This window comes from Mustela nivalis (assembly GCF_964662115.1).
Source record: "Mustela nivalis genome assembly, chromosome: 2".
Lineage (NCBI taxonomy): Eukaryota > Metazoa > Chordata > Mammalia > Carnivora > Mustelidae > Mustela > Mustela nivalis.
This window is the reverse complement of record NC_139021.1, coordinates 175,412,938-175,440,810: the sequence shown is the minus strand read 5'-3', so window position 1 is coordinate 175,440,810 and position 27,873 is coordinate 175,412,938. Positions and strand designations below refer to the sequence as shown.

The 27,873-nt window shown below is 49.1% G+C and overlaps 1 protein-coding gene and 1 long non-coding RNA gene across 2 annotated transcripts in view; one reads left to right on the top strand and one right to left on the bottom strand.

Moving 5' to 3' along the window:
* Nucleotides 1-2,072: 2,072 nt before the first annotated feature.
* On the bottom strand, nt 2,073-4,099 carry NANOS1 (nanos C2HC-type zinc finger 1). The gene has a single exon (XM_082720271.1). The coding sequence runs from the start codon at nt 3,833-3,835 to the stop codon at nt 2,957-2,959; it is 879 nt and encodes a 292-aa protein (XP_082576397.1). The 5' UTR covers nt 3,836-4,099; the 3' UTR covers nt 2,073-2,956.
* A 257-nt stretch (nt 4,100-4,356) lies between these two features.
* The window catches only part of LOC309859539, a 147,494-nt gene continuing 123,977 nt past the window's right edge, over nt 4,357-27,873 (top strand). The window contains exons 1-2 of the long non-coding RNA XR_014308749.1: nt 4,357-4,481; nt 5,452-5,584. This is a non-coding gene — a long non-coding RNA (uncharacterized lncRNA). The remainder of the gene's footprint in view (nt 4,482-5,451; nt 5,585-27,873) is intronic.

The following is a 27,873-nucleotide window of genomic DNA, read 5'->3' as shown; positions in this document are numbered from 1 at the left end:
TTGTTTTTTTTAACCAAAGATATTTTGGTTAGACATTTAGACATTAGACATTTCTAATCTTACAAGTCTAATTGACATAGATACTGGACACAGGAAGGAATGCAGGAATGTTTCTTATGTGGCTAAGCACCGACTAGAAAGTGAGGACTAACACTGAACCTTCCCTGTCTTTTCCTTTGAGGTAGACCTATGTGTAGTATAATTTTAAAATAGACAATTTTGGCTTACAATTAAAGCCAAAAGTTGTAATCAAAGTTAATTCTGTACTTTCCAAAAGGGACTGCGTAGGAAAATTAAATTCCAAAGAAATAAAAAGCCACTCACTGCAAATGTGTCTATAGAAAAGGATAGGCAAGGTAAGGTAAGCAGTCTACCTGCACAGCTGGTAAAGCACTTTCGAGGCTTCCATCCATATGTTGTTTTGTTTTTAGCCAAATACAGACATATTCTTATAAAAACAAGGTAACTTTGTCACACTAATTTTTTTTTTTTACTTTTTAAAACTTGGGTTTCTCTCTCTTTTTTTTAATTAAGTAAAGTCAACTTGCCAACATGGGGCTCAGATGTAAAACTCGAAGTGCAAGAGTGACATGCTTTATCATGGAACCAGCCAAGTGCCCCACACCCTAAATTTAATTTTTTGCAAGTACATAAAGTTTTAGATTGAAAGTTCTAGGCTTGTTCCTCTTAAGTGCCTTAGAGTGTGGTTAGTATACTTTCCCTAACAGATTTTTAGAAGATTAACTGTAGTAATACTCTGTGCATGCTCTAACTCTCAGTGTTTTAATGTTAGCTGGAAAACAGGCAAATTTGAGGGGGGCCGTTATTAGTGTGTTTCAGATGAATGAACGTGATGGTTGCTGGTAAAACTGTGATGTTGTCAATATCAAACTCTATTAGGCACTTCTCATCACTGAGGGAGTGATGAGAACATTACTGAACATGTCAAAGCCATGTGCTTGACAGCTAGAACACAGAGTAACAGTTTGGCTCTTTGAAAATCCAAAGTAGTTGCCTGCTTAGTCCTTCTAAGTTGGGGAATACTTTGTAGTGCTCTTCGAAAAGGTAGAAGTAGGAGAGGTAACAGGAATTCTATGATCTGACAACTCCCCAAGACCAAAATTAAACCGCTATATCTTCTAGCACAACAAAAGAGAATAATCACATGCTTTTATTAAGCTTCTTGAATTTAAGACTGGTCACATCCGGAGTTCTGTATTCTGGGGCTGAACTAGCAGGCATGGATTTTCTCTTGGCCAACGTACTGTCTACCTGCCCCCCCCCCCCCCCCCCCCCCGTTCTGTTACCCCTTCTTTGGCCAAAAAGGCTCACAGCCTTCCAATATTATTTACCTCTGCCTCTATTTGTATCCTCAAAGGAGTGTTCAAGGCAATTTGCTGTGGAGGAAGTTAGCTGTTTGATACAAAAGCAGTCTAGAGCTGAGCTCTATGACTTGAATCTGTATTCATGACTAAGTCTCTCGCTGGCATTTTCAGATAGTGATGTATTTTGTACATTTCATATGCATTCATCCTAATTCACTTCCATTTTTGCCTCTTGGATCTGCCCTGATGGTAGCTACAAGCCATGGTGTGGCATCTGGCATGGCTATAAATGAGGGTGGGAGCTAAAGTTAGGGTTAGGAACGTGCATCTAAGGATAGGGTCTAATCTCCTTTGTGGTAAGTGGTGGGATTCCAGAAACAGACTAGGGTCGTCTAGGGAAAAAGGGAGCACGGGGGAAGCTGTGTTTGTCTTCAACCCCCATTCCACAATTTAATTCCTTCAGTGCTTATTCTGGTTTGAGGACGGCTTGCTCCCTAAAGCCAGACAAAGCCCATAGTGGAACCTTCTTGAACACAGGTTGTTACATTAGCCTTCCAGAGCTCAGGATTGCATCTTCCATTTAGTTTGAGAGGCTACAGCTGCAAGGAGCTTTCTGCTATTTGGGAACACTGAAATGGAGCAGGGTGAATTAATACTGTTCCCTTTTGATCTTAATGTCACAAACGTTTTTAAAGAACTGGAAATGGGGAGGTGGGTGCATGGACAAAAGGCCAAGTAGCAAAGTTATAGGCAAGATAAATGAATTCATATACTGTTACTGTATAAATACACAAGTCAAGTTTTTAAACAGCACCAATTTTCAAGTGTATACACAACAGGATTATAACTTGGCACAAATTTTCAAGGTGGAAATGCTAGTTGCTAGTTTAGTAATAAAAAGATCTGGTACATAAAAGATAAGGAGCTATATTCTACCTGCTACGGATTGTGCATTTTTATATCTCCAGCCAAGTCTGAAACAAGCCACAAGGAGGGAATACCCACACAAATTAATACTGGAAAGTTTACTAAACCTTCACTTCTCAAAAGGGTGATGCTGCCAGGGGCTTACTTCACCTGGAATTAGAGTAACTGATTAAGGACAACTAAGAAATATTGTTTCTAAACAATAAAATAGTCATTTTGCCGACATTTCATAAAATCGCCAGTTTTCAGTAAAGTTATGAGGCTTTTAAAAAAATATTCTAGACCTAGTAAAGTGCCTCCATAAAATTAAACATCCGAGATTAGATTGAGACAATTCATACTGATGCGCATCTAAAATAGATCGACGTATACAGTAAATAAACAGTGCCATTAAGTTGCCAGATTTCAGGTAGTGGGAAACACACCCAGCCTTCACCGTCTGGATGTGCACAAACTAGAAACCAGAGATAAATCAAAATTGTAGCGTCTAGTCTCAACCGCTCTTCGACAGCAAAGTAATCTCCGCACGGCCGGCTTGCTTTCAAGAACAAAAAAACCCCAAAACAAGACTTCCCCAGTGGAGCTAACTGCCGAGCTCCACGCCTCTCCAGCAGCGAGGGAAAGCTGGTGCGCAGACCGAAAATGAGAGCGAGCAGGCGGGGGCCCTGGTGGCGTCAGGTGGCAGCAGAACGGAGCCCAGGCCGTCAGCGCGGCTTCTTCCCGGGCTGGCAGTCCCTGGCGCTGCGCGGCGGCGGGCGGGCAGCGGGCGGCGGCGGCACTTTGGAGAGCGGGCAGTACTTGATCGTGTGCGCGTTGTCGCCGCTGGCGCCGCACAGGGGACACGTGTAGCGGCGCAGCACCGGGCACAGCACTCGCCCGTCGGGTCCCTTCAGGATGTGGGTGGTGTAGAGCGCCACCGCCTCCTTGTTGTTCCGGCAGAACACGCACACCTGCAGCTCGGGCTTGAGCAGTCGGGCGGCCGCCGCCCCGGAGGCGGCGTGCAGCCGGGGCTCGGCCCCCCACGCCGGGGCCCGCTCCTCGCGCTGCGCCACCTCGGCGGCGGTCGTGGCTGCAGCGGCGGGCGCGCAGCCCAGCAGCACGGCGGCGGCGCGACCCGCGAACGGGCTCAGCTCGGCGAAGCGCTCCTCCAGCAGCCCGGCCTCGGCGGGGCCCGCGGCGCACAGCTCCAGGGCGCGCAGCTCCAGCGAGCCGCCCAGGTAGCGGCCGCGGGACCCGGGCTCGTCGCTGTCGTCGTCGTCGTCCTCGTAATCGGCCGGCCCCAGCGCCGGCCCCAGCGCCCCGAGCCCGGTCCCCGCGTGGGGGGAGCAGCAGGACGAGGAGGAGGAGGAGGGCGGGGAAGTGCCGCCGCCGCCGTCCCCGCCGCGGGCGCAGCCAAAGCGCGGCTCGCCGTCCACCGCCTTGGTGATGAGCGTGGCGAGCCCCAGGTAGTCGTTCCACGAGCTGAAGGGCTGAGGGTGCGCCGGGCCCTGGGCGCTCACGTAGCGGGCGCTGGGCACGAGCGCCATGGGCGGGGGGGCGCGGCCGCGGCTGGGCGAGCGGGGCGCCCAAGGGAAAGCCTCCATGGGCGGGCTGCGGGCCGCGCGCACCGCCTCCCCGCGACCCGCGCGGGCCGGACGGAAGGGGAGCGCCGAGCCTGCCCGCCGGCCTGCCGCGGGGTGCGGCCGCCTCGCAGCCTTTTATCGGGCCCTGCTCCTCCCCGTCCACCCCCCCCACCACACACACCCCCTCGGCCCCCCTGCCGCCGCCCTGCCCCCTGCGCTACCCCGCCCCGGCCTCCTCGTCCGCGCCTCGGACGGAGGCGGAGCGGAGGCGGGCGCGCCGGGGGCGGGCGGGCAGTGCGCGCGCTCCGCTCCGGCCCGCGCAGCTCCCGCGCCCCGCGCGCTGCGCCAGGCGAGCCAGCTGCGGGCGGCTTTCATTCTGCGAGGGGGCGGGCGAAGCGCCGCCTCGGGCCCCGGCGCTAATTGGCTGCTGACCAGAGCCCCCTGCGCCACCGGCGCCGCTCGGGACGCCGATTGGTGAATCTGGGGCAGGGGGCGTGCCCTGCCTGCGCTGCTGGGAGGGGAGGGCGGAGTAGGGGGAGACGAGGGGAAGGGAGGGGAGGGGCTGCTGCTGGGGCCCGCCTTCTCCTGAGCGCTGTGCTTTGAGTTTGGAGCAGGTGACCAGGCCTGAGTCTCCCTGGCCGGGTGGCGAGACTCCCCGAGGACACCGGTAGGCGCGGGGGTGGGGGAATGCCCCAAGGTTTGCGCACCGTCCTCCCAGCCCCGAATGCCCCAGGTCAGCCCTTCTCCCCGCTCACCGGCATCAGTAGGGCAGGCTGTGGGGAGGCAGGGTTTGGCGCGCTCTGAGGATGCAGTCATCTAGACAGAGCTGCCCAGCAGTCGAGTAACTTCCGTTTGCACAGTGCCTTGGGCAGCTTTCAGCGGGTGAAATCTTCGCACGAACGTCGGAGGTTGAGACAGGTTATGGTGATCGCCGAAGTAAGTAGTGGAGGCATCAGGACTTCATCATGCAGCAGACTCCCAACAGGTGTTCAGAGCCTGGGTGGCCATTAGCTGGTGACTTAGGTAGGGATGGGGGCTGGGCCAAAAAATCTGCCATCCTCTGACAGTGGTTGGTGTGTGTGTGAAGGGGAGGCTGCATCAAAAAATGGGCTGTATGTGCAGCTTGAAAAATAAACCATATTCAGGGTCACAATTTAATACTTCAAAATGAGTCAGATATTTTTGTAGAAACGATGGAAAACATATTGGAAGATTTATGCTTAGAAGGGTGCGGGGTGGTCATGCTCTTCCTAGGAGAAGACACAACACCTTTTAAAAAATGGAAGGTAGGAAAGACCTTAGGTACTGGGAAGGATTCTTCAGGGTTCTGTGGGACTGGGAAAATGCCGCCTCTGGTGACTGGGCCGCCAGGCAGGTGGGCAGGTCGGGACTTTCCTTTCCCTTTCTGGTGGTGTGCTCTGGCTGGGGAAACAGGGGCAGAAGGCAGCTGGGGCTGACAGCCCTCCTGGGGCAGGAGGCTATGCTTCTGGCTCTGTGTCTAGCAGGTTTAGAATGGCCCAGGAGGGGCTGCCCAGAACCTCACGCTGGCACTGGTTTACTTGAGAATGAATGAGGGAATCAGACTGTCAGCTGTGGAAGGGACCTTTGGGATCATTCAATCCAGCCTTACTTTACAGATGAAGAAAATGAGACCCAGAGAAGAGAAGGATTTCTTCAGGGTCACATGGTGAATATGTCACAGCCAGAACTAAAACTCAGGGCCCTTCACAAACGGCTTGCTGGCCTTCCTGTTACACATGGACCCCGAAGGTATGTCTGTGTGTGCGTCAGCAGAAACTGAATGTGGAACACGGGGGAACCAAGAGAAATGAGATGGGGCTTGTGTGCCTTTTGCTTGGACCCCTACCCTCAGGGAGCGGGCTGGAAGCCAGGTGGCGGCCACAGGGAAGGACCTGGGGCAGTAACTTGATGCTTTTTCTGGCCCCCTGTCTGCACGAAGGGTTGAAGATATGTTTCTCAGCCTCTTCATCTCCTCCTCCCTAACGGTTGATTTAAGTCATGAAACCAGGCAGTAGTAGTCTGCATGTGCCAACCCAGTTCCTTTTTCAAGTTTGTGTTGGCATTCCAGTTAAAAAGTCATTCCTTTTTTTTCCTCCCCCTCTCCCACCAAAAATAAATAAAAGAGCCCACAGAAGCGTGGCAGGTTTGCTGACACTGAGCTCCAAGCTCTAACCACAAGAACACCGGCCCCTAGAGTGGTATGAAGATTATTATTCTATAAATGGAAAATTCCATTCTGTTCGCACAGCCCTGCAGCTCGCATACTTTCAAGGTATGCAGACTTTTCAGCTCTGAGGAGTGGGAGCCACTGTTGTGAAAAAACTTGTGGAAGGAAAGGAAAGTTTAAAACTGCCAGCTTCTGGGTCGGCTTCCCCTGGGTTGGGCCAGAGGGAGTGTGGCAAGTAAGTGAGACCTTTTTTCTCCCACAGCACATGATTTTTAGCCCTTGTGGGTTTTTTTTTTTTTTTTTTTTTTTTTGGTTTGGTTTGTTTACCAGGGGAATGAAAACTTTTCAGTGAACCCAGGTGAGAACAAATGCCATGCTGTGGGGCTGTGGGCCAAGTGAGTGGGTTGTGGGGACAGTGGAAAGATGCCCTGGAAAGAGGTGGAAGGAGCTCATGTGTCCTGGGGGGCTTGCTACCTGCCCTTCCCCCAGGCTGCTCACCTTAACTGCTTGGGGCCTTGCCCACAATAAGTTGTTTGATCTGGGAAGACTGTCTGGAAGTGGAGGCAGAGGGCATGAGGCTTCCCCCCACACCCCCCAGCACGTGCAGCCTCAGTGGACTGGGGAGCCTTTGCTGTTAGTTACCATAGAAAGGCCCAGGCGGGTGCCTGATCCAGTTCTGGCTTTAGTAAACAATTCCTTCTGTCACAGAACACAGACCTTAGCCAAGCCATGAGCTCTCCAGCTCTCTTTGAGGTGGTGGAACTCGCTTTAGAGGTATTCTTAGTACCTCGGTGAGGTCTGCCGGCTTTTCATCCCCCTGCCACAAGTCTGGAACCAAAACAGGCAGAAACGGCCAGAGCGTGAGAATTTCTTCAAGGGATCCCCTTGGATAGGTGGAGGCAGGAGACCGGTTGGGACAGGCCTCCTCTCGGAGGCTGGAGGGTGTGGCTCAGTTTCTTCTGGAATGGGGCCTGCGCAGCACGGGCAGGAGGCTCTGGCGGGACAGGGGTGGGTGGCCAGGTGGGCTGCTGGGACTCAGCATTCCCCCTCTCCGCTTGGCTCCCAGCCCCCAGGCCGAGAGGCAACACACAGGCCTCAGGCATCTCGAGGATCTTAAGAAATATGAGGTCAGCCTTGGGGAGTGAGGCAGCTCGGCAGGTGTCCAGGAGGCTCTAGAGATGCTGTTCGTCAGGCTCTGGGCTCCTGCTGACCCGCCTGCCAAGCTGTTTCCAGGTGGCTTGGGCATATTTCGGCACCTTGGGGGTGCTCTTCTGTCACAGGGTTGACTCTGTGTTGACTCTCCATATCATGTCTTTGGCCAAGCTCAGAGAGTCCCAGGGAAACCCCATCCCTGGGCTTAGAGTGAGCTAGAGTTAGCCGAGAAGCGCCATGGTGAAGTGGGGGTTGCTCCTTGAGCCGTGGCTATTTTCATCCCGGCGCTTCTGTAGAGTCCTGTGTGGCCTTGGCTGAGGCCCTTAACCTCTCTGGGCTTCAGCAACTTCCTCTGATCCTCGAGGGGCTCATCATGTCAAAGGGCAGGCGCTTCACCCTGCTCGCTGACTTACTCCGGTTCCAGACGAGTCTCTCCCGTGGCCTCTGGGGTTGAGCTGTGACAGGTGTAATCCAGCCAGCCAGATCTCATTTCCCCGGGCCTGATTGGTTTAGGAGGGGCTGATGACCTAGTTCTGGTCCCTGAAATGTCAGTGGAGGTCTGTTAGCACTCCGGGAGGGCATTTGCTCCCTTGTGTAAAAGGAAAAGAAACAAAGACCAGGAGCTTCCCTTTCTTCCAGCCACTGGCAGGTGACGACGGAGCTGAGGCTGCCCTGAGGTGTGATAAGTCTCAGGGGCCAGAAGCTGGCACACTGGGGATGGCTTCTTTTTTAAGAAGGCGCCATGTGTAGCCCCCACGTGGGGCTCGAACTCACCACTGTGAGATCAAGACCTAAGCCGAGATCAAGAGTCAAGACACTTAACCGACTGAGCGACCCAGGTGGCCCCAGAAAAGTTATTAAAAAAAGCCTCGGGGACATTTTTGTGGATGACTTGGTGACTTGTTGCAAAAGACCATTAAACAACTTTATCGTTTCAGCCACTGTCAGGAAGGGATTTTACTTAACAGCTGAGTTCGTTCTAAGTGAAACTCTGAAAGAAAAATGCATTTGGTAATTCTGTCAGAAAGGTAGGATTCCGCAGTCTGGCCAGATGGAGGGGACAGCCACGTCAGAACTGTGGGCTTACGGACAGGGGTGGGAGGCAACAAAAGGGGAGCCGGAGCAGGGGCTTCACAGTGTCTCCTCTGTCACCAGCCCTGTCTTGCGCCAGAGTCTCCCAGCTGAGAGTAATAACCTACCCCTTCAGACCAGGGGCTGCACAGCGTCGCCTCACGGACCCCCCACCTGCTACCCGGCTGCGCCGAGAGGCAGGTTCTATGACGGAGAGGGTCAGGGCTTCCAACCAGTGTTCCTCTCACTCCAAAGCTGGGCTTGTCCCTCTTTGGAAGTACCTGGTCATACCCTGGCCACGGGATGTCTGGGGCCCAAGAGGTGGAGGTGGCCAGCCGGGAGGCAAAATTGGGCTCATTGCACCACGAGTCAGAGATTGTCCCCCAACAGAGACAATTCTGGTTGAAAGAGGTTAGATTTTTCTATTTATCCAGTGGCGAGTGCATTGGTCGAGTGAGGAAGGCTTTCTCTTTGTGACACTCGCCCCAGTCTTCCCAGCCACGTCGTCTCCTCTTAGAAACCTGGGTTGTCCCAGTTTTGTTTAAAGCACATACTGTCCAGAAGGCTGACGGCCGGCAAGGCAGGTATCCTGGAGTCGAGGATGCCCAGAGTAATCATAACAATAGCTCATAGGTATGGAGCCCTTTCAAGGCACTGAGCATGAACTCCTGTCCTTTCTTAGACCTTCCCAGCAGTCCTGAGGTGATACCCATTTCACAGAAAGGAAAAATGAGGTTTGGGGAAGTGGAAAGAGTGTACTACTCAGCTTCACCCAGCTAGTTAGTGGGTGGAGTTTCTCCATGGCCCGTGCTGTAGGCCTGGACGGGCTCCTGGCCCGTGGACATTCATTCAGTTAGAATTCACAAATGCTGCCTCCCGTCTCAGGTGTTTCCCTAAATGGGACTACCGGCCTTCTCTTGTTCCTCTTCAACACCCTCTGTCTGCAGGAGGGGAGGAATCATACATAAAATGATAAGCTATAAGGTCAAGATTGTTCTCCAGTGATGCATGAAATGGTGAATGATAAGGTTAAGGTTGTTCTCCAGTGGGCCTGAGGGCTGGAGTGGGGGCAGGGAGGAGAAAAGGTCAATGAAGGGGATGAGACCAGAGTGCCAAGCGGGGCTGCTGGGTATGCTTCTGCAAGTTGTGCACTGCACAAGAGCTTTCCACGCAAGGGGGTACCGTTTACTTCACAGCTGGGGTCATGTGTATGAGTGAATCTCAAATAGTTTTCTGGCAGATGTGGAGTAAAGTATCTTTTTCTGATGGACTCGGTATATTATGACAGTTTTTCTCTGACAGATGGTTAAAGATGTCGTGTGGAAGAAGTACCTTTTCTTAATTGGCCCAAAGCCCAAAGCTTTGGCTCTAGGCAGAGGCACGGAATGCTAAGCTTCTTGAAAGCAGACCTCATGTGTGCCATTGGCTAGGTGCCCAAGGAGCCTTTTTAAAGCTGCAGGTGGAAACATCTCGCTAACTGAGCAGACCAGGTAGGGGTCTGGCCCAGGTCTGCTCTCATAGTTCTGGGTGAATTTTTTCTGTCATTTTGGACATCTTCTCCTGGCCCTACCTGGCTTACGTTTGTATTTTCCCAGCTGTCGTGAGTTCCCCAGGGATTTCTGGGGCCCTCAAAGTGCCTGGCTGAGGATGAGTGGGCAGCGGAGTCTGTCCTGGGGCGCCTCCGGCTCAGGAAGCAGAAAGTACAGTGATGGCCTAGGACGGTTTGAGTTGAGTAGCCTGGAGCAAGTCATTTCCTTTCTCTGGACTTCAGTTCTCGCTCACTTACAGTGACTAGTTGGGCTGAGTGGTTCCTGGGTCCTCTCTAGTTCTAAAATTTAGGTGTTCACCATCAAGGCCTGGGACCGAGTCCCAGACCGAGTGGTGGTTGCGACAGATGTCCTTCTGACTTCATGGAGCAAACAGGTGATGAGGTTTCGGTGGGAGGCATATTAGTTTCCTGCTGCCACCGTAGCCCATTACCCCCAGCCTAGAGGCTTGAAACAACCAAGAACCACCTTTCCTACCATCCTGGAGGTCCGAAGTCTGACATGGGTCTCACTGGGCTATGGTCGAGGTGACTGCAGGGCTGGAGGCTCTCAGGGGAAGCTGCCTGCATTCCTTGGCCTCCTGGCCCCTCCTTCCTTTTTCAAAATCAGCAACAGCAGGTTAAGTCCCTCTCTTTGTTTCTTCTGCCGCCCTCTTCCGCTGTGTGATTTCAGCAGACGTACCCTGATCATCCAGGCTAATCTCCCCATGTTCATGCCATCTCATTAGCAACCTTAGTTCCACCTAGAACCTTAACTCCCCTGCCATCTAAGGTAGCATTCTCAGGGATGGGGAATTAGGATGGGGACATCTTTTGGGGCCATTATTCTGCCTCCTCCTGGAGGATAGGGGGGACCCTTAGCAGAGGAGTGTCATCAGTCCCAAGACCTTATCATATCCAGAGGTCACCTGGGCTGGTAAACTTTGGTTTCCTTTGCCTGTCAAGACCTGACATGGTACAGGGGAAGCTGTGGGGTAAGAGGGCCCTGCGCAGTGTGCGTGAGTGTGTGTGTGGCCCTCAGGCAGACAGAAAGGTCCGAGCTGCAGGAAGGAATGGAGAGCAAAGGAAGTAGTTAGTGTGTGTGTCAGGGCCTCTAAACAAACTTAAAATAACAGTTATGATGATGTCACTTAATTTGTGATTAAACCAGACAAAACAAACAGCCAAGTACAATAACAAAATAACCCCAGCTAGAATAAATGCTCTACAGTCCTTGCCTTGCTCAGGAGGAGGGTGAAGATACGGACAGCTGTAATATTCTTTAACTTATGGAAAATTTCAAGCATTACAAAAGTAAAGGTCATGGTAAAAAGAACTCTAACCCAATTCACCCTTGATGTATGATGAATCTTATCTCCACTCTGATTTTTCACTCCGTCTCCCATGCCATGGATCATTTTGAAGAAAATTCTGAACATCAGTGTTCATTAAATTTAGATTTTGATAAATTAGGTCTCTCTATATAAATATATAGGAAACCAATGAAAAAGATAGAGGGTATAATAGCAGATGTAAGGAAATGGAATGAGGAAAAATAATTCAGGAGAGAGCATGACAGAAGGAAAATCATCACGGAAATGGGAGAACGAATTGGGAGTACACAATAAGATGGTGGAAATAAATCCAAACATAAAATTCCTTCTAGTAAATGTAAGTGGACAAAATGGTTCTGTTCGAATACAAAATTTCAGGTCTGGATTTAGAAAACAACTATAAGGGCACCTGAGTGGCTCAGTGGGTTAAGTGTCTGCTTGCGACTTGGGTCATGATCCCAAAATCCTGGAATCGATGAGCCCCACATCTGGCGCCCTGCTCAGTGGGGAGGCTGCTTCTCCCTCTCCCTCTGCTGCCTCTCTCTCTCTGTTAAATAAATAAATAAAATCTTCAAAACAAAACAAAACAACCCAGCTATATGGGGGTATCTGAGTGGCTCAGTCGGTGAAGTGTCCAACTCTTGATCTCAGCCTAGGTGTTGGTCTCAGGGTCGTGAGTTCAAGCCCTGCATTGGGCTCCACGCTGGGCATGGAGCCTACTTAAAAAAAAAATACAGCTATAGATCCGCTGTCAAAAACACATATAAAATGTAAGGATGCAGAAAGGTTAAAGTTAAAAGTATGAGAGAAGACGTGCCAGTAGACGCTGAAAAGGAGCTGACAGAGCTGTGCCAACAGCAGGCTAATAGGCTTTATGGCAAAAGGCTTTACTAGAGATCAAAGGGTGGCTATGTCATGTAAAGGGTTCGCTTTACCAGGAAGATATAACAATTCTAAGCTAACATATATCTAACAATTTAGTTTCAAAGCATATGAATGAAAACCTGACGAAATATCAGCAAGGATATAGGAGATTTGAATGACAATTAACAAGCTTGGCTTTATGTATTTTTATGTACCTGTATATAGACATACATGTCATTGTATAAAATCGTATGTAAACACTGCTTTGATAATTGCAGAATTTGGGGCGCATGGTCAGTTAAGCATCTGCCTTCAGTTCAGGTCGTGATCCCAGGTTCTGGGATCGAGTCCCACATTGGGCTTCCCGCTCCTTGGGGAGTCTGGTTCTCCCTCTCCTGCCCACTCATGCTCTCTCTCTCTCTTTCAAATAAATAAATAAAATCTTAAAATAATTGCAGAATTTACATTCTTTTCCAGCATTCATAGCGCATTTATAAAAGTTGACTGGATTCTGTACCATCACTTAGTATTAACAAACTTGATAGGATTGCTGTCACATCGGATTTTCTGGCCGCAATTCCATTTCATTAGAAATCAACAGCCAATGATAACGAGAAAAGAACATAATACAGGTAAGCGAAGGAATCAATGAAATGGGGAACAAAGATATGATAGATGGCTGACAGAGCTAAACAGTGGCTTCTTATAAAAGACGAATACAGTTAATTTGGCAAGGTTTATCAAGACTAAGACATGATGCAAATGAACAGTTTCTGTGACTTGATGCTTCATAAATCTGAAAATGTATAGGAAATGGAAAAATTGCTGGAAAGCAAGAACTCACTCAAGAAGCAGTATGTATGTATGTATGTATGTACTTATTTATTTGAGTGGGGGAAGGACAGAGAGAGAGAATCTCAAGCAGTCCCCCTCTGAACACGGAGCCTGATGCGGGGCTTGATTTCACGACCCTGAGATCATGACCTGAGCCAAAATCAAGAGCAAGGGGTGCCTGGGTGGCACAGTGGGTTGGTTAAGCCTCTGCCTTAGGCTCGGGTCATGATCTCAGGGTCCTGGGATTGACAAGCCCCGCATCAGGCTCTCTGCTCAGCAGGGAGCCTGCTTCCTCCTCTCTCTGCCTGCCTCTTTGCCTACTTGTGATCTCTCTCTCTGTGTCAAATAAATAAAATAAAATAAATCTTAAAAAAAATAAAATAAAATCAAGAGTAGGATGCTTACCTGACCAAGCCACCTGAGTGCCCCAAGAATTGAAAAACCTTGATGTTCTGCAACACTTATATAAATTGAGTCAGAGTTTAAAAATCTTTTCACAAAACACTAGATCCAGTTGATATAACGTTTTTTCTTCAGTTGACTTCAGTGATAAGTTCTATTTTTCAAGGAATAAATAATTTCAGTTCTACACAAACCATTCTAGAGTTTAGAAAATGAAAGAATCATTTTCTAATTCATTTTACAAGGCTAGTGCAATCTGATATAAAACAACAAATATAAGAAGGAAAAATGACAAGCCACGCTCTGTTTGGACCTACAAGAATCTGAAACAAAATACCAGTGAGCAAGAGAATGAGCAGTGGGGAGGGGCTGGGGGAGGGAGAAGCACACTCCCCGCTGAGCAGGGAGTGGGACTCAGCCTCTGGGCTGGACCCCAGGACCTGAGACCAGGACCTGAGCTGAAGGCAGACACTTAACTGAAATGAGCCACCCAGGCATCCCAAAACTCTAGCTTTTAAAAGACAATGTAGAAAAATACCCTTATGACTTTAGGGCAGGAAAGGATTTCTTAAACAAGACACACACAAACTCCACTAACTGTAACATTAATAAATAGCACCTAATTAAAATTAAGCACTCCTGTCCCACAGAAAGCACCATATAGTAAGTAAAAAGACAAGTCACAGAGAGGAATTATTTGCAATACATTATGATTGATAAGGAAGGGACTTTGCACCCAGAATATGTAAAAGAACACCTAAAAAGTTGTTATGATTTATATAACCCAAAAGAAAAACTGATGAAAAGTTCCTGATAGCAAAGGAAATTTGAATGGCCAATAAATAAGAGAGTAAATACGATTATAATGTGGGAGGTTTATACTGACTGCTCAGTCCAAGGTTATGTGTGGTTTCAACTTCACTAGACATTGCCAAATTTTTTTCCAAATAGATTTTACCAATTTCACCCCCTGTGGCCATGCACAAGAGTTCCAATTCTGCCACTTTTTTTTTTTTTAAAGATTTTATTTATTTATTTGACAGACAGAGATCACAAGCAGGTAGAGAGGCAGGCAGAGAGAGAGAGGAGGAAGCAGGCTCCCTGCTCAGCAGAGAGCCCGATGTGGGACTCGATCCCAGGACCCTGAGATCATGACCTGAGCTGAAGGCAGAGGCTTAACCCTCTGAGCCACCCAGGCGCCCTGTTTTTTTTTTTTTTTTTAAGATTTTTATTTATTTATTTGACAGAGAGAGATCACAAGTAGGCAGAGAGGCAGGCAGAGAGAGAGGAGGAAGCAGGCTCCCTGCTGAGCGGAGAGCCTGGTGCAGGGCTTGATCCCAGGACCCTGAAATCATGACCCGAGCCGAAGGCAGAGGCTTAACCCACTGAGCCATCTGCCCCTGCCACATTGTTTTTTAAAGAGGTTTTATTTTAAAGTAATCTCTGTGCCCCACATGGGGCTCGAGCCTACAATCCGCAGATCAAGAGCGGCACACTCTACTGACTGAGCCAGCCAGGCGCCCCCGAGTTCTAGTTCCACCACATTCTGGTCAACATTTAACAGTAACAGAATATTTGATTCCGCCAATCTGGTGGTGTATATATACATCCTCATGTATCACTCTGATGATTGGGCTTCTCCAGTAAGGCTTCTCCACCAAGGCAGACACCAGTCAGGACTTCGGGTGGCTTCAAGGAGTTTCCAGTCTTCCTTCTGGTGGCGGCAGATCATGGATAGGGAAAGAAAGCTCAGGGAGCCCCAGGGTTGGACCCTTGGTCCTTAGTGAAGCTGAAGGTTCACTGCGGTGGGATGAGGCAGTCCAGGAAAACACCAGCGTCTACTCTGATGATAAAAACAGGAAGATGAGGAAATTTGAACCTGGGTCTGCTTGTGTGAGGAGCCCTGCTGGGCACAGCAAGAATGCTTGTAATTTAGGTGTGTCACATTTGGGATTGCTTCTAGCCCAAATTCAATGTCTCCTGGGTAGCTATTTGGCTCTGTTTACGGCTTTAAAAAGTTGCAGGGAACATTTCCCTATCTCTGACCTGGAAGGGTCTTTCTAAAAATTTAGATGATGGATGCAATCCCAAAGGCAAAAGCATTAGATCAGACAACATGAAAATGTGTAAAAAAGTAACAACAACAAATGCGAAATGGCAACAATTAACAGCTATTCATGGCAAATGTTTCCCCCAAACAAAAGGGTATGGCACATATTTCCCAGAACATATTTGTCATATGAAAATACAGGGTCACAATTTTTAAGGACCACATACATAGGGTCGGGTTAAGAGCTGAGCTTTGAAGTCATACAGACCTTCCACTGCCAAAGCCAGCAATGGCCAGTTGAGTCTCTTAATTCAAGTCTCACTGACACTGAGGCTCCTGCCTCCACCTTCTGTAGACAAGGACTCTTGGATTTATGTTGGACCCACCTGGATAATAATCAAGGCTAATCTCCTCTGTTAAGGTCAGCTGATTAACAACCTTGATTTCTTCTCCAGCGTTCATTAGCCTCTGCCGTGTAGGGTAACACACTCACGAGTCTGGGTGCCCGTTATTCTGCCTGCCACACCAGCTGTGTGACCCTGAGCAAGTTATTCTCTTGAACCTCAGTTTGTCTTCAGTGGGTTTTTTATTTTTCCCCTCCCAGTGGTGTTTCTTAACCTCAGCCTTATCAACCTATTGGGACAGATAAGTGTTGGTTGTAAGGGCTATCCTGCACATGATAGGATGTCTAGCAGTCTCTGTGGGCTCTATCCATTAGATGCCATAGCAACCGTCCACCTCCCGACAATGTGATAGCCACATACGTCTCCAAACTTTGCCCCATGTCCCTTATGGGGAGAATTGCCCCTTGTTGAGAAATGGTCTGTACAACAGCTGTTCTCACCTCTTAGTGTAGCCGTTGCATGTCAGACTAGATGGTACAAGTGTAGCCTTGACTGTCAGGCTAGATGGTACATATAAAAGATTAATAGAGTGGCACGTGCCTAACAAGGTCTCCCCACGTGGTATAGATCTGCAGCTTACTTTTCTTTTTTTTTCCCTTCTTTTTCAAGATTTTATTTAATCTCTACACTCAATGTGGGGTTTGAATTTAAAAACCTGAGATCAAGAGTCACAGGCTCCACTGACCAAACCAGTCAGGTGCCCCTAGGTCTGTTAGTTCACTCCCCACCCCCAAGATTTTACTTATTAATTTGTCAGAGAGAGAGTGCACGAGCAGGGCGAATGGCAGATAGAGGAAGATGCAGGTTTTCCTCTGAGCAGGGAGCCCGATGTGGGGCTCGACCCCAGGACTCTGGGATCATGACCTGAGCTGAAGGCAGACGCCCGACAACTGAGCCACCCTGATGCCCCTGCAGTTTGCTTTTTTAACAATGAATGTGTCTCAGAGGCTTTCCAGGTCAGTATATACAGAGCCACCTCACTCCTTTTAGCTGCTGAGCAGATGGACCTGCTTATTTCAGGGGTGGTGACAAGCTCCCTGCCCCCTCCTGTGTCTGGCAGGTGCTCAGCGAACAAGGGTTTCTCACTGGATCGCCGACGGGGCGAAGTGCTCCGAGGGCTGGAGCAGCCTGTTGATATTTTAGTTTTCATCAACTGTGCGAAGCCTTGGAGTTCTTCTGGTTTGAGTGCGTCAGAGTCTGGTCTGGAAATCTACCCGAGATTATTTTTAGCCTACTTGGCCGGAGGACCAGCCGCTCAGTGCAAACGTGGGCTTGGGGCTGGAGCCCGTTCTCACATGCTGCCTCTAGCAGTGGCCACAGACTTGGGAAGGTCTGCCCGGGTCTAGGGTGGATCTGACCGATGTGGAACCTTGGGCTCCTGAATCTTAAAGCAGGACTGGGGATTTCCTGGGATCGGCTCCAGCCAGTAAGTAAGGGACCCCAGGGGATGCCTGGGTCCTTTCCTGGCCCTGCGGGGACCGTGTCTGTGTTGTTGGTGCTGATGGGACCTTCACACGCTGGCCTCAGCCTCTGCCCCAGCTCTCCCCGAGCTCCAGATAAGCTCTGAATGTCCGCCTCACTGTGCCTTTGCTCAAGCTGTTTGCTCTGCCAGGACCTTTCCTCCCTCCTTTTTGGCATTCAAAGCTCAGCGCAAATGTCCGCACTTCGGTCAAGCTTCCCCCTTTCCTATAGGGAAGAGCTTGTACCTGTTAACCTCCTGGTCACAAGGTAGGACTGACCTCGTACCTGTTAACGTCCTGGTCACAAGGTAGGACTGACTTCTGCTTTCTGCCTGCTCCCCTCCCCAGAGGGGGGCTTCTGGAGGCCAGGAACTTGGTGTCCATCCTAGAGCCTGGCACAGGGTAGAGCTCTGCGAATGTCTGCCGGCGGAGGGGAGCTCCCTGAGTGCAGGGTAAAGGCCGGGAGGAAGGTGCCCGGGGAACGGAGTGAGTTGAGAAGACCAAGCTGAGGGATCATGTGGAAACCCCCGCTGTCCAGAAGAGGCCACGCCGTGGCTGTCCTCAGGATAACGTCCGCATTGTCTTCAGAGTGTCCTTATGGGCTAAAACAAGAAACACAGCACATCAGAGGCTTTCGTCCAACTCAGAAGAAATCTCTCATTTCTAGAAAAATACTACAGGAAGACGGCCACCGTTTCAGGGATGATAAGGATACGTCTATGTGAAACCTCTTCAGCCACTCTCCGTGTGAGCAGTGTCATTAGGTAGACACCGCAGTGGTCACTTGTCTAGGGTCTGACCCCCAGACCCTCAGCCATCCACGTGCGATGGGGCTGAGGAGCGGGAAGTGAGTGGAGAGGGCTTGGGTCACGATCTCAGAGTTCTGCGAAAGCATTTTTCTGTGCAGAAGGGTCGGGTCCTCTATGAGAACCTATTAACTTGTACTTTCCGTGCCTTCGTAAGCAGCCCTTGTATCCTGTGCCTCAGCTCAGACCGCAAGCTGGTGGTGATGGAGAAGGGAGTGATTTTGAAAGCAGAGAACCCGGCCCGGAGGGAGGAGACCAGCAAACTGTCAGAGAAGCTCTCGCGCGGGTAGAGCAGAGCCACCTTGGGTTGGGTTACTGAACATTTGAGCAGACAACTCGCATCCGGTCGTCTCTATAGAGAATACTGTATGGGGGCAGGATATAATCATTGGGTGCTGTTCATTCTGAATTATCTGTGTAAGAAGGCAGGCTGTGTAGAGCACAGTTTAGAGAGTGATTAACACATAGACTGGTGTGTGGCGTGTCTATCCTGCACGTGTACTCACTTAGGTGGTCTCTTTCCGTTTAATCACCAGGTAAATAATGGTTGACTGTGGGTCCTGTGTCCAGCAGTGTAGGAAGAGCTCCATGCTGTTACCTAATGTAATCTCCAGCCCCCAGGGAGATAGGTATTATGGATAATCCCATTTTATAGCTGTGGAGGGTGAGGCTCAGAGCGGGAAAGAACACTGCCAAGGTCACGCAGCCAGCACGGGCTGGAAAGGACTTTGATCCCAGGTCGATAGGCTCTGAAGCCAGTGCTCTTACCCCATTGGCCCTGACTCTCCTGTGGTCTTCCTCCCCAGCCTCAGTGGACTGCAGTCCTGTTGGGTGTGTCCCCTGCTGTCCTTTAATCTCTATATTTGCCCTGCTCGGGGAAAGTTTCAGCCCTGATGGAATTACCTCCCAGGAGGCTGGAGACACGTCAGAGCCCCTGAGGTCCCCTGTTGTGACATTTTGCTGATGAAAAGCTCCCTTCCCGGAGCCAAAGAATATTCATTGTCCAGGCACAGGAAAAACACACCACGTGTCCCCTGACAGTCCAAGGATGAGTCCTGACTGTCTGGACACGCTCAGGGTGTACCCATGGCCTTTGGGTGAACTAACCACACCTTGTCTCCAGGTCAGAGGTGTAGTCGAGTGACTGGTCCAGCCGGAGGGCCGGAGATAGCAGTCCCGGGAGGCAAGGCCCAGGGTCCTGGCCGTGGGGTCACGTGATTGCCCCGCAGGCTGTGGTGAGGTTGAGGGGGCGTGAGCCCTGGAATCCGCGGGGGTGTCTGAAGCATGTTGAACACAACTGTCAGGTTCAGAAGGGAACTCGCCACACAGCTGCAGCACGGACTGGAAAGGGCCCTCAGTGGGCCAGCCCTGGGGCAGCATGAGGGCCCACCTGTGTGATAGCAGCACGTTTCCTCCCCGGAGCTCAGACTCTCCGCTGCTCAATGAAAGGACAGGCACTGGCACGGGAAACATTAATGCAGATCACCATTAAACAATATCATGGAACAGTAGAACCCCCCCTTTATGGTCCTGTGAAATAGTTGGCATGTATATTTACCTCTGTATATGTTGTGTGAAAAATATAGAAATTTGTAGGAGCACCTGGTTGGCTCAGTCGATAGAGCATATGACTCTTGATCTTGGGGTTGTGAGTTCAAGCCCCACATTGGGCATAAAAAAAAGTATATATATATGTATATATAATATAATATATATATTTCATATATATATGAAAATATATGTAGAATTGCTATACAGTGGTTTTCTCTGGGTGGTAGAATTATGAGTGATTTTTTTTTGTATAGTTATATATTTCACTTATTTCTGAAAGAGACACAAAATTCAAATCCAGGACACTAGATTCCAAATCCTGTGCTCTGGGCTCGTCTGTGCTACTGTCAGTGCTACTGAAGCCCAACAGTGACTGTCCCCGCCTGTCCCCCGAGACTGCAGCCAGCTTGCTGCTGGGACCAGGCACACCTGCTGGAAAGGCCTTGGGAGCTACACCTGCTCCTTCTCCTTCTTCCCACTGGGTCCCTCGCACTGCGCATGTGTGTGCTTTCAGCTGGGATTTTGTGGTACCACATTCCTTTCTCAAAACAGCCCAAGTGAGGGACGCCTGGGTGGCTCAGTTGGTTAAGCAGCTGCCTTCGGCTCAGGTCATGATCCCGGCGTCCTGGGATCGAGTCCCACATCGGGCTCCTTGCTTGGCGGGGAGCCTGCTTCTCCCTCTGCCTCTGCCTGCCACTCTGTCTTCCTGTACTTGCTCTCGCTTCTCTCTCTAGGACAAATGAATTAAAAAAAAAAAAAAACAGCCCAAGTGAAAGTCTGAGTCCTATATGTTTCTTCACCTCCCACCACTGCATGCCTGGCCCCCACCCCCAGATTCAAGCCTCATGATGGCCCTGGAGAGATGGGCTGGGAGAGGGAGGCAGGCGGATGGCGCTGGGTGATGTCTTCTCTGCTTTCCTCTGTCTTAGTTTGGGCTTCTATGAAAGACAGCAAGGTATCATAGATTGGGTGGCTTATAAACAACAAAGATTGAGTTCACTGTTCTGGAGGCTCAAGTCCAAGATCAGGGCACCAGCAGATTTGGTGTCTCGTGGGCATCCTATTTCCTGGTTTATAGACGGCCATTTTCTCCCTGTGTCCTGACATGGTCTCTTTTATCAGGGCTCTAATCCCACTCAGGAGGGCTCCAACCTCATGACCTAATCACCTCCCCACCTCCTAATACCCTCACACGGGGGATTAGATTGCAGGTTAGGAATTTAGGGAGAACACAAACATTTAGTCTATGGCACTCTCCTTCTCAGCTACTCTCTGGGGTCACTCCTGTCCCACACCTCTACCCTCTGCTCTCCTCCGTCTCCCCCAGGAAATCCTGCCCAGCAATCTGGGCCAGCTCACGAGCAGCCTCCTCAGTGAGACCCTTAGCAATGGACTGGGAAAGTATGGGAAAGTATCGTCAGCCTCGCATGCTTTCCCACCCTTCTTTCCTCTAGTCCCTCATGCTTCTCGGTTTGGTAGGGCTGTCAGTCACAGCCCAGCCTCTGCCGGAGGGGTGGGCATATGATACAAGCTGACCAGTCAGAGGATACAACACCCCTCGGTCCCAGAGACAGGATCAGCGATGAGCATGTGACTCAAACAGGACCAATCAGACCCCTTCCTGAGACTGGTAGGAGAGTATGGCAAGAGAGAAGTATTCTCTGCTTACCCATGATGCCATGACTCTGCAGCTGCTGATGGCCCTTTCGCCTGCATAGAAAGAACACTTCTGTGCAGAAGCAAACCATACACAGACAGAGCCTGAATGACAACATTGCTTCAGCCTCTGGATCCAGCTATACCTGAAGCAGATACTCTTGACTTCCCCGTTAGGTGAGCCAGCACATCTCCTTTTTGGTTGAGCTGGTTTGAAATGGGGTTCTTCTCCTTGCATCTGAAGGACAAATGACCAGCACAACTTCCTTGACACCCCCGGGGCCTCCCACCATGTGCCTCCTTGGAGTTAGTAACTCATACACTATTGCCACTGGCAATAGTCGTCCTCCTCAGTAGGACCTCCCTCCTCCTTTATCAGCCCACAGCTCTGAGACCATGTATCACTAAAATGAGTGAATTGAGCGATTGAGCGAATCGGGGGAGGGATGAGTGCATGGAGACCCTTTCTGCAGCGCCTGACAGTTCTACTCAAGGACAAGCTGGATCTGATCTTACCTTGCAAGGAGACTTTAAGAAAACAAACAGACCTAGCCCCACCAGCCAACATTCCTACTTCAGGAATGAGGCTGGGCTGGGGCAGTGCCTTGATGATCCAGTTCGGACCTGCCAGTGGCTGAGAGAAGACAGAACTGTTTCCGGAGGAGTAAGAGAGCCTGAAGCTGTAGCACTGGCACCTGTCGGGGACAGAGCTGACAGCAGAGTGCTTTCTGGCCCCTTGGAGGGCAGCCAGAAGCTGGCCAGGAGGTCAGGGGCACATCCCCTTGTGGTATCGACGCCAGGATCCAGACAGGAGTCCATTTGAAATGACGGACAGAAAACTGACTTCCTGCCAGGAATCTTAGCCATGCACAGCTTCAGCTCCTGGGGAAGAGTTCAGATTTATTTCGGGTGATGCAACCCTGGGACACAGGCACTGTTTTTAGAGTGGCTGTGAGAATAAAAGTTATGATGGATTTTTTTTAAAAAATGGAATCAAGTGATCAGCATGTTTCCAGGTCTGCAACTTGTTGAAACCTTGGTGGACAGTTGAAGAAATGTTTTCCTATAATAAATTAGAAGGTGTTTTATTTTCCTTTGGCTAATCTTTCATCGTAATTTCAATTGTGGTGTGGTGGGGCAGGATTCTTTTTAACGAAGTCTGCCCTGAAACATAATATCTGCTGGTCTCAAATTGCCAGAAAAAACTGTTGATAAGTCTGAAATCAATGGAGATTAAATATTAATTCTACAATTTGTCCATATTTTATTTTCATCTGTGGACAGCACCATCTCCTCCTTATACTGGTTCTCCAATAAATACCACGATTGTGACTTGGATATCATTAAGTCCATGGCATGGTGGTTTCAGCAAAAGCATGGGCAGCAGGAAAGGCAAATCCGTATTTAAATACTCTGTTCCAATGAGAAAACATTGCTACTTCTTCTGTGATGGAAGTGATCCATAGTCATCAGCTTGCCACCAGACCACGAGCTGGTCACCTTGGGGAGTGGAGACATTGTCCCCATATGAGCCTTAAGGAGTGGAGGGGCGTGTTGTTGAGCTCATGCATGTTTTCCAAGTGCCGGGTGTCCGTTCAGAGCCAGTGTCCAGTCGTCTCTACCAGTCTAGTTATTTTCCCTTCTCCAAAGCAAAACCTGGTAACCTGGTAGAAGGCTGTTTCAGGGCCGCCGAGTTCGTTCTCAAGGGGACTTGGCAGATTGTGTTTCCCAAACTCATGGCTCACGGAAGGTGATTCATCCCACACGGTTTTCTGTAGGATACCATGTTGAGATCCCTCCACTGAGTGGTAGGGCCTGTGATCTCTTCCTTTGAATCTGGGTCCGTCTTAGTCCTAAAACATGGGCTTAGTCCATGGAATGTGGCTGTGATGGTAAATTTATGGGCCAGTGTGACCAGGCTAAGGGATGCCAGAGACCTGGTAAAACATTATTTCTGGTGTGTCTGTGAGGGTGTCTCTGGAAGAGATCAGCAATTGAATTGGTGAACTGAGGAAATCAGAGGGTCCTCTTGGGTGTGGGTGGACGCATCCAGGGTGCTGAGAGTCTAACTAGAACAAAAAAGCTGAGGCAGGGAAAAAATTCAGACACCAGCACTCCTGGTTCTTGGGCGTCCGACTCCCATCTGGGTTCACACCATTAGCTCCCCCCTCCCCACCTGCATGCTCAGGCCTTCGGACTCAGACTGAATGACACCCTGGGTTTCCTGGTTCTCCAGATGGCCCATCGTAGGATTTCTCAGCCTCCATAACCATGTGAGACAATTCCAGCAACAAATCTCTTCTGTCTATCTGTGTACATCCTATTGGTTCGTTCCTCTAGAGAACCCTGACTAGTACAAAGGCAGTAGTGATGATTGACGTGAGGCTAGGTTATAAAAAGCAATACAGTTTCCATATGGTTCTCTTTCTCTCTCTTTCTACACACACATATGTATGTATATACACACATATCACAAACACACACATGTTGCACACACCTATACACACACATGCACACATATATGTGGGACATGTGCCTTGGAAATCCTAGCCAATGTCTACGAAGTCAACCAGCTTCCCTGAGCCTGCCATCTTGGAGAGAGCACATGTGAAGTCCACATCAAGATAGAGAGGGGTGGTTGAAGGGCCCAGGGGTTCCAGACCTCAGCTGTGTGCATGTTTACACCCTCTAAGCTTTAACAGCCAGACTTCTGGATGAGACTTCAGATGATTTCAGCCCCCTGCCTTTGCGCTGCCCAGTGGATGCCAAGTAGAATAGAGATGAGCTGACCATAATGCCAATTTATGAGCAGGATAAATGGTGTTTTAAGCACTGAGTTCTGGTTTGGCATAAGCATTATTTTCAGGGCCTCTGGGCCTCTGGACTGGCTAAAGTCTGGGAAGGGTTCAGGGGCTTTGACTCTCTGGTGCTATTCAAGCCAAACCTTTGTTCACCTGGCCTAGAGCTTTCCTCTTTATACAAACGAAATAAGTAGCAGGGTGCCCATCTCTTTAGGTCCTAGGAATGTCATGATCTTTAGCCAATGCCAAACATCTCTGTTTATCAGACCAATGACACTAGGTTCTGCACATTACAGAGGCCATGCTGACCTTGTCTCTGGTGATTGGATACCATCCCTTGGCTTCTGCTTCCTAGGATGTCAGCTTTCCTATTGAATTCGGGAAGCCCAGTTTGATGCCACCATCATTCCTGGTCTACAGAGAACAACCACTAGAAAGACCTTCAAGATGCTGTGCAACTCCCAGCAAAGTATTTCTTGGAGTTTTGGTGCAGGGAGTGTCCTCTGGATCCTCCCAAGGGTCTCAGTTTTAGGGTGGGTGAGCAAGTCTCCCACAGTCAACCCACGCCAGCATCCCAATCTCCTCAGGTCTTTGGACACCCTCCCCTACAGTGCACCAGGCAATTCTGACTCCTTAGCTTTATTCAAATAGACATGTTTGGGCCTAGGGCTCAGTCAACCCAACAAACCTATGAAAAACTGAAGCCCTGTGCCTGTGACAGTCTTCTGACTGAATTGAAACCCATGGTAGGGGACTTTTCCAACTGAGATAGTGACGTAAAAATGTAGTCCCTCCTAGACACCTTGCAGAAGCAAATATGAAACGTTTAATGGAAATTCTTTCATAACTGACATCCATGGGACTGCTGTAGATAAATTCAATCCCAAATCACAAAGGATATGATAGGAAGAATCACCAGGAGGAAGAGACAGCATATAGGATCAGAATTTTAAGAACTGGAGAAAATGTAAATGTATTCAAGAAATAAAATGAAAAGAAGCAATAATCAAAGAACAGGATCCAATAATAAGAGCAAAAGCAGATTTGAAAAAGAACTACATTGAATTTATAGAAATGAAAGAAAGACAGCCACCAAACTGAAGATACGCAGTAGATGGGTTGAATCGTAGATCAGATACAGGCCAGAGAACGTGAGTGATGACATTAACTCAAATGCAATACGAATGATAAAGGGAAAATGAGAGACATTAGGTGATACGGAAGATTGAATGAGAAAGTCCAGTATGCATGTAGGAGCCGTTCCAGGATGAATGGCGGTGGGAAGAATAAGAGAGAAGTAGTGTTCAAAGAGATACTGGCTGAGAGTTTTTTCAAATTAATGAAAGTGACGAATCGCCATATTGATAGCAAACAAAGAGTCCTCTGAAGATAAAAACAAGTAAGTCTACACTTATATATGGTGAGTAAAATTGTAGAAAATAAAAAACAAACAGAAATCTTAAAAGCAACCTTATGGCATTGGTAGATTCCTTATACAAGGACGGTGATCAGGCTGATGGCAGACTTAGTAACCATGGAGGCCAGAAGACAATGGAACTGTATAATAAAGATGCCACTATATCAGAAATTATGTAGCCAGCTAAGAGTGAGAGCAGAGAAAGGGCATGTTCAGACAAAGAGAAGACTGGGGCTCTCAGACCCTTCCTGAAAGGATCGCTAAAGGGTGTGCTTCCTTAAGATGGAGTTTAGCCCAGAAGGAAAAGGTAAGACCTAAGAAGTAATTTGAGACAATAATTTGGTAATTGTTTAGGTAAATCCAAAGAAATGTTGAGTGTATGAAAACCAGTCATTAAGTAACAGCCAGTTTTGAGGACCCAAAAACAGGTAGGACAGAACGACTAGATCACAACAACTCGGTGAGATGGGAAGCAAAGTGTTCTGGTCTTTGTGTCATTGATGTGGGGGATGGTGACGTTGCTTGACTTGGAACCTTGTTAAGTATTCATATTAAAATATGCTAGGAACTAGCTACAATAGTATAGAGTGTATGACTTTGAAATCAGCAGAAAAGGAATCTTTAAAACAAAACAAAACAAAAAAAACCTCTCATTGGAGCACCAGGATGGGTCAGTTGGTTAAGTGCCTCACTTTTGATTTCGGATCAGGTCATCTCAGGGTTGTGAAATCGAGCCCCACATCAGGCTCTGAGCTGGGTATGGGGCCTGTTTAAGATTCTCTCTCTTCCCCCTGGGGAGCCTGGGCTCAGTCGGTTGGGCGTTGGACTCTTAGTTCTGGCTTAGGTCGTGATCTCTGGGTGGTGGGGTCCAGACCCAAGTGGGGCACCGGGGTCAGTGGGGAGTCTGCTTGAGATTCTTTCTCTCCCCCTGCTCCTCTTAAAATAAAACAAAACCCTGATTAATTCAGTAAAAAGCAGGAAAGGATTAAAAAGCAGCAAAGAAAAAGAGTAAATGGAAACCACAAGACAGTAGGAGAGGAAATCTAAACACTCCAGTCATCACAATACCTATCAGTGAGCTGCACTGGGTATCTAAAAGAAAATTTCAGAATAGATTAAAAAATGCAAGACCACCAACACCTCACATCCAACTTTGTACAGCCGACGGTGGTTCATTTAAAACAGTAGAAAGATAGAAAGGTAGAAGGATAGGGAAGAAGATACATCCAACAATACCAACCAACAGAAAGCCCCGGTAGAGATGTTATTATTGGACAAAGTGAATGAGAAACACGGCCTTCCATCAGGCAAAAGGAACAACTCACTAGGAAGATACACCTGGACTTGTATCCTCTACCGACATTATTACAAAATATACAGAAAGTACACAGAATTATGAGAAGAATTGGAAGAGTTACAGTTTTAGTGTGAGATTTTCCACAGCTTTCTGGAACATGAGAGCTCTTGTAGATAAAAAAAAGTAGTAAAGATACAGAAATTTTGAATAACATCTTTATCAGTCTTGATAGGATGAATACAGAGAGAAGCCTAACCTTGCACTTACCATTTAAATATGCATTTTCAGGCATATGTGGGACATTTAAAATAATTGATCACTTGTGAGCCCAAAGCTAGTCTCAACAAACACCAAAGAATGACTATCATCTGGAGACTATATACAACAGAAGCAAGTTACAAAAGAGGTGAAAAGTTAGCCCAAAAGGAGAAAGATTGTTCTCAGAATTTCCAACCATCCTCTCCACATCCTGACATCGGACACCGGAGCCAGGCTGGCATTTACCGCTGTGGGCAGTGATCGTCTGTTATTCGGGGCAGATCATCCCTCCCTCGGCCAGTGTGTGGGTGGGAGGGAAGCCGGCGAAGTCCGTGGGCATAGTAGCAGGTTTGTGAGTCCCCGAGGCTGGTTCTCCAGTGGCCGCGGCTGAGTCAAGGGACAACCTAGGGATGACACCTCAGGTGTCTGCTCTTTCCCTTTCTCCTGGTTCCCCACCGACTCCAGATTCAAGTCTCCATGAAAAAAACAACCCCACGTTCAGGCTCCAGGCAGCTTCTGCCTCAAGCGCTATGGGGCCCCTCTCTTTTTGACCTTCGCTTGTCTGTGGTCTGGACCCGGCCAAGTCTTGAGATTGGGGTGGGATGTTGCTGAATGAGCATCTCACTCTGTGTGTTGGCTTTAGGGTGGCTTTGGCTGTGAGCCAGTGCTGGACTTCTGGGCAGGGGAGAAGGAGAGGTAACGAGCGCATCATAGGGAGAACGGTCTGCAAGCTAGGCAGCCCTAGTTCTGGGCTCTGCTGTCTCGCTAAGCAGCCCCGTGACCTCAAGCAGGTCACCACTCCTTGTGCCCCAGGATGTACGCTCTCTAAGGCGCTCAATACAACAGAGGTGAGTTAGGCATCTGGGAGTTTTATCCAGGACTCTTTGGTGGGGGGTGACAGAAACCCATCTCAGATGGTTCAAACCAAAGAGGGATTAATTGGTTGATGAAATCAGGAGGCTCAAGAAGGCCACTGGCTTCAGACGTGG

What these genes read in the sequence shown, in the direction of transcription:
- NANOS1 (XM_082720271.1), bottom strand. Translation starts at nt 3,835, where the DNA reads ATGGAGGCTTTCCCTTGGGCGCCCCGCTCGCCCAGCCGCGGCCGCGCC.